General features: G+C 58.2%; 1 protein-coding gene and 1 non-coding gene across 2 annotated transcripts; one reads left to right on the top strand and one right to left on the bottom strand.

Annotated features, from left to right (window-relative positions):
• Positions 1-2,059: 2,059 nt before the first annotated feature.
• TRNAI-UAU lies at positions 2,060-2,152 on the top strand. The gene is given in 2 exon segments: positions 2,060-2,097; positions 2,117-2,152. It is a non-coding gene; the product is annotated as a tRNA-Ile (tRNA).
• A 1,857-nt stretch (positions 2,153-4,009) lies between these two features.
• Positions 4,010-5,455, bottom strand: LOC123254265 (mRNA decay activator protein ZFP36-like; the record flags this gene model as incomplete). The annotated part of the gene is made up of 1 exon (XM_044683313.1): positions 4,010-5,455. A coding segment is annotated over one exon (837 nt), but the record flags the coding sequence as incomplete, so codon positions are not given.
• Positions 5,456-5,460: the final 5 nt, after the last annotated feature.

Below are 5,460 nucleotides of genomic sequence, written 5' to 3'. Positions count from 1 at the left end.
CAGGCGAAGGATCTGGATGCCTGGCTCCCTCCTCCCTTCAACTGCAGGAAAATTTTCCCTTTTATAGTCCGGGGGCCCGGGGGCAGGAGCGTGGGAACTGCAGGGGGAAGGCCTGGGAGCTCCCTCCTTCTGAAGCCAGTCCCCATCCCCGGGTCACTGGCCGGATCTAGTTGGGTCCGTTTTTACGGCTCCTCAGTCCCTCCGGCTGGCTCCCTCCCGAATATCTCTCCCGATCTTTTTCTTTGTGTCACACAAGTGTCCATCTCATCTATTAAAGCCTCAACAAAGATTCCTTTTTCTTTCTTCTGCTGACTGTTTGGGGCACTTAAGGTTGAGTGACTTATCCAGGGTCACACATCCCCTTACTTTGGGGAGGCTGGGCTTGATGAAAGATAGCAGTTAACGATTTGTTCCCTGCAACAGAAACGACAAGTCCAGACCAAAAACAGTTTTAAAGTAGTAAACACTTACTATGGGCCAGGCACTTGGTCATTCTTCACACCTCAAGTTCCACCTTCTACCCTAGCGGTTACTGCTTTCCTGCCTTCCTCCTCAGTCACCTGGTATCAATTTGGTAAAACGTAATCTGGTTGAGAGCTAGATAACTTTTCACACTCCCTCCAAATTCTAGAGCCTTCCCTGTTACTTCCTCTATATATAGTTATATGTCGGTTGGCTGTCTTCCCGTTACTTCTAGAAGGCAGGGACTTTTTGCCTTCCTCTGTAACTCCGGTGCTTAGCGTAGTGCCCGGCACATAGTAGGCACTTAGTAAATACTTACTGACTTCTCAGCCGACTGACAGTCTTAGGCGCTGGTTCCACAAAGATCTGCCCCTATAAAATATACAGGAAACAGTCCTGATCCGGAGGGAGCTGTTACACTCAGAGCGGGTACTAAAAATCCAATAGAAGGGGCAGTTGGGTAACTCAGCGGATTGAGAGCCAGGCCTATAGACGGGAGGTCCTGGGTTCAAATCTAGCCTCAGACACTTCCCAGCTGCGTGAACCTGGGCAAGTCACTTGACCCCCATTGCCTACCCTTACCACTCTGCCTTAGAACCATACACGGTACAGACTCCAAGATGGAAGGTAAAGGTTAAAAAAAAAAAGTCAATAGATAAGGTACAAAGTAATTTTGGTGGGAGGGAGGGCCCAATTCCGAGCACCGACGTAGATCTTCCGAGTTCCGAGACTTCGGGTACCGGAAAGAGACGTATCCGGTTTCTCCGAAGTAATTTACACAAAACCCTCCTTCATTAATTCCATTCATATAACTAGCTGAAGTCAATAGATCACTAAGTACTTGGCCCCGGGGTAGGGGCCAGATAGTACAAAGAACAAAAAATTCTAGTTCCAGCCCTCCGGGAGTTAGCTTTCTACTAGAGGGGACAGGGCGATAACTAAATCAAGGCGGTCCCTCAGATTCCAAAAGAATGCTAAGTAATGGGATGGAGGGGGGGGGGATTAAGGGAAGTCTAGAACTCGGCCGTTTCTTTTCCCTCGGACTACACCGGAGGTCTGGAAACCCAAGTTGTGACCTGGTCCGCCACGTGGCGGATGCCCAACTATCGGGGGAGTGTGGAACACCAGTGCAGAAAAAGGGAGAGAATGGACCCAAGGGCCCTTGGAGGGGACCCGCCTCCGAGCAACCCCAGTCTCCATTTACGCCTCTGCTGGCTGCTAGAAGGTCGTGTGAGTACCGGGTTTCGCCCACCAACCCTCGAAATCCCGGCACGAGCCCTCCTAACCAAGCCCCACCCCCGTGTCGCTTCAGCCAATTGGGACAGACCGTCGAAAGCCTTTGACCGATAGGGGGCAGCGGCTATATGCAAAATTGGCCATGGGAAAGTGATCGGGTTGGGTGGGTGAGAATGCGCATGCGTCCCTGGAACTCTGGCGCACGGGGGTGAAATGTCTCGTGAGGAATCTGAGACGTCACGTGCAGCGTCACGCAAGCGCAAGAAACGAAGAGATGAACGAGTAGGGAAGAGAACCGGGAGAGGAAAAATGGTCACGTGGGTAAGCCTGAAGGGGCGCGCTCCGCAAAGCCGCGGCCGAAGCTCCAGTGGCGCAATCGGTTAGCGCGCGGTACTTATACAGCAGTGCGGGCGGAGCGATGCCGAGGTTGTGAGTTCGATCCTCACCTGGAGCACATTTTTTCCTTCCACTTTAAATTAGAAATTTAAAAGAGTAAAGTGCGCGGGCTCGGTGTGAATCCTTGGTAGCCTCAGACTTGTGTTCTCTCCTGGCTCCTGGGATCCAGATTTGGGGCGCGCGGCATAGACTAGGTGCCATTTCGCGCAATGGCCGGGAGAGGGCAGCCGCGGCCTTCGCCACGGTCTCTGTCTCCGCCTTAATCTTTCGATTCCTGGTTTTCCTTCCCTAGCACAGCTCTCCCGCCTGAAGATCTCAGCCTTTCCCACTGTCTCTCTAACCGCTCTTCGTTTATCTTTGTGACTTCGTCCTGTCTCTGGGTCTTTCGTCTCTTTTCTCTGTGTCTGTCTCCTGTCTCTGGGTCTGTCTCTTGTCTCTGGGTCTGTCACCTTTCTCTGAATCTCTTGGTCTGTCTCTTATCTCTCGGTCTTGTATCTCTCTTTGGGTCTGTCTCCATTGTCTCTGTCTCTCCCTAGTCTCTGTCTGGCTCCGGCGTCTCTCAGGGTCTGTTTCCTGTCTCTCTCTTATCTCGGGCTGTGTCTGGCTCCAGGGTCTCTGTGTCTCTACCCAGCGTCTCTTTGGGTCTGGCTCCTTTCTTTAGGTCTGTTTCAGTGCCCCTTTCCAAGTCTCTCTCCAGTGTTTCACCGCCTTCTCCCCCTCCTGTGCCCTGCATTTCCTCCCCCACGGCCTCTGTTGCTCTGGCTCCTCGCATGAAATCTCTGCTCTCCTTCGAGCTCTCTGGGTTTCTGAAACTCCCTCCACCCTTCTCCGATTTCCCAAAAGAAGAGGCCGAAGGTCACAGGAGGCCCCGGGAAGGGTCGGGACCGGCCTCCCAACTGAACTGGGCGGGCCGGCGGGCGCTGACGCCGAGACCCCGCCTCGGGGAGGCCTCCAGGCCTAATAAGGGCATCGGAGGCTGCGGTCAGCCCCGGACCCCCGCCCTCTCCTTCTCACTCCGACCCAGTCAGGGCGGGGCCTCCGAGGCACACACGCGCACCCACACACGCACAGACCGCGTCACTGACACGTCGCCTCCCGCCCGGCCTGGGCTGGGGCACATTCCGTCCCTGTTCCCCTCCCCGCCCCCTCCTCCTTCCCCAGGGCCCGGCTAGACGGAAACTTGCCGTCTCCACCCATAGCCTCTCGGCCCAAGCTCGGGCCTGTCCTCCGCGGCCCAGGGCCCAGCGAGGCTCCCCGGAGCTGCTTGGGCCGGAGCAGTGAGCTTCGGGAAGGCGGGACGACCGGGAGCACAGTAGGTGCTTAACGACGTCCGTAGCCTGATGGGATGGGAGCGGGGAGCGTCTGCTAAGTGCGGGGCGCTGTGACAGTCACTTTGCAAATGTGTCAGTGAGGAAGGAGACCGAGTTACTGACTCTAGAATGGGGGGGAAGGTGGCCAGATTGATGGGACTTCCTGGGGGAGCGGGAGAGGCGTAGGTAGCCTCCGAAGGGGGATGGGCAGGGGGTGCACCCAGCCACCGAAACCGGCCGGAGAGGGCAGAGAGCAGCTCCAATAGATCAGAGGGAGTGGCCCCGAGCCCTTCCCCCCCCCACCCAGCGGGGACTTCCTCCCCAGAAGTCCTTGCCGGTGACCTCACCGGGCCACCTCCTCAGGTGAGGAAGGGCGCCCTCCCTTCCCCAGTGACTTCACCTGGAGCCGCCCTCCCCTGGGGCCGGCGGAGTCAGGAACCAGCTAGACCGGCCTTCTGAGTCCCAGGAGCAGCCCTCCCCACCCGGGAGCCCGAGACAACCTCTCACACACATTCCTCTTTTGTGGATTAGTTTTAATTCAAAAAAAAAAAAAAAAAGGACTCCACCAACAAAAATAGAGATTTCCTTTGGTTTAGCTAACAATATATATGATATATTTCAAATATATTACAGTGGCGGGATCTCCCCATATTAGACAGAAGGGGGGGAGGACCGCATATATAAATACTACAAAACCCGGCGGAATAAATAATGTCGTCACCATAAATAAGGGGCCCGGGTGGGGGAGGGACATTTGGATTTGGTCTGGTTCCGTGGGGTTGAGCACCAGGACTGGGGAAAGCCCCATCCAGGGGAGACTTGGGGAAGCCTGCCTGTTCACAGCATGAAGGGGTGGGGGGGGTAACCTCCTATCCCTACCCCCCCAACAGAGTGGCCCAAAGGCGTAGAACAATCTTAACGCACAGGGAAGTCTGCGCGCGCCTGCACTAAGACACTGGGGCCACGCTGAGGGTCGCGATTGGGTATGCTACATTTAGGAAAACAAAACAAAACAAAAAAGCGCCCCCCCCACCCGCGCCTCTACAGAGTTCTCACTCCCTTGGGGACCCGCCCCAGGAGATTAGGCAATGGGCTCGTTGGGGGGGGGGGGCAGAGTAGATGAGGAAACTAACTCCACATCTGGGCACAGCTGGCAATAGGAAGGACAAGTTCCTGACCCCCCCACTCGGTTAAGTCTGGGGAGGCAGGACTGTTCAGTCGGACACGGAGAGCCGGTTGAAAATGGGGAGGCGCCGGGTGGGAGCCGGGGCCAGGAGGTGAGAGTTAGAGGGGGCAAAGGCTCCCCCCACGGCTACCTCAAACACCGGGGAGTCGGAGCCTCCCAGGCTGCTGCCCCCACTGCTGGCCTGGTCGTCTGGCTCAGAGCCCAGGGAGTGAGCCGAAGGGCTGCGGGCCAGCCCCAGGCTCAGCCCCAGCCCCAGGGCGTCCCTTGCGGGCCCCCAGGCGCCCGTGCTCTGGCGGCAGGAGGGGCAACAGGTTTCTCCCGCAGTGGCTCCCCGGGGCACCGGGCCAGGGGCAGCCGAGAAGGCGGAAGGCGAGAAAAGGAGGTCCCCGGGGGCGGTGGCCAGCGGGGGCGGAGAGGAAGGAGGGGAGAAAAAGGCCAAGGGGGACGGCAGGTCCGGCAGCCCTGGGGGGCTCAGAGTGGGGGAGCCGCGGCGCCTAGCAGAAGGCACGCCGGAGAAGCTGAGGCTCTGCCGAAGTGGAGGCGGGTGAGCTGCGGCGCCGGGCAGGAAGTCGGAGGGGTAGTGGATGAAGTGGCATCGGCTCCCGTAGGGGCAGGAGCCCAGGCTTAACAGCTTGCGGCACAGCTCCGTCTTGTACTTGGGGTGGCGGCTGGCCGGCCGCAGCTCGCCGGGCCCATGGGCGAATTGGCACTTGGAGCCGTAGCGGCACTTGCCGCTCTCGGAGAAGGTTCGGCACAGCTCCGTCTTGTACCTGGACGACGAGGCCGCCGCGGCTCCAGCTGCGCCTTCCGACGGCGCCGGCCCGACCCTGGGCGGCAGGGGCTCAAAGCCCGGCGGCGGCGGCACCCAGG

This window comes from Gracilinanus agilis, unplaced genomic scaffold (assembly GCF_016433145.1).
Source record: "Gracilinanus agilis isolate LMUSP501 unplaced genomic scaffold, AgileGrace unplaced_scaffold18786, whole genome shotgun sequence".
Classification (NCBI taxonomy): domain Eukaryota; kingdom Metazoa; phylum Chordata; class Mammalia; order Didelphimorphia; family Didelphidae; genus Gracilinanus; species Gracilinanus agilis.
Note: the sequence above shows the minus strand (reverse complement) of the source record. Positions and strands in the feature narration are given on the sequence as shown.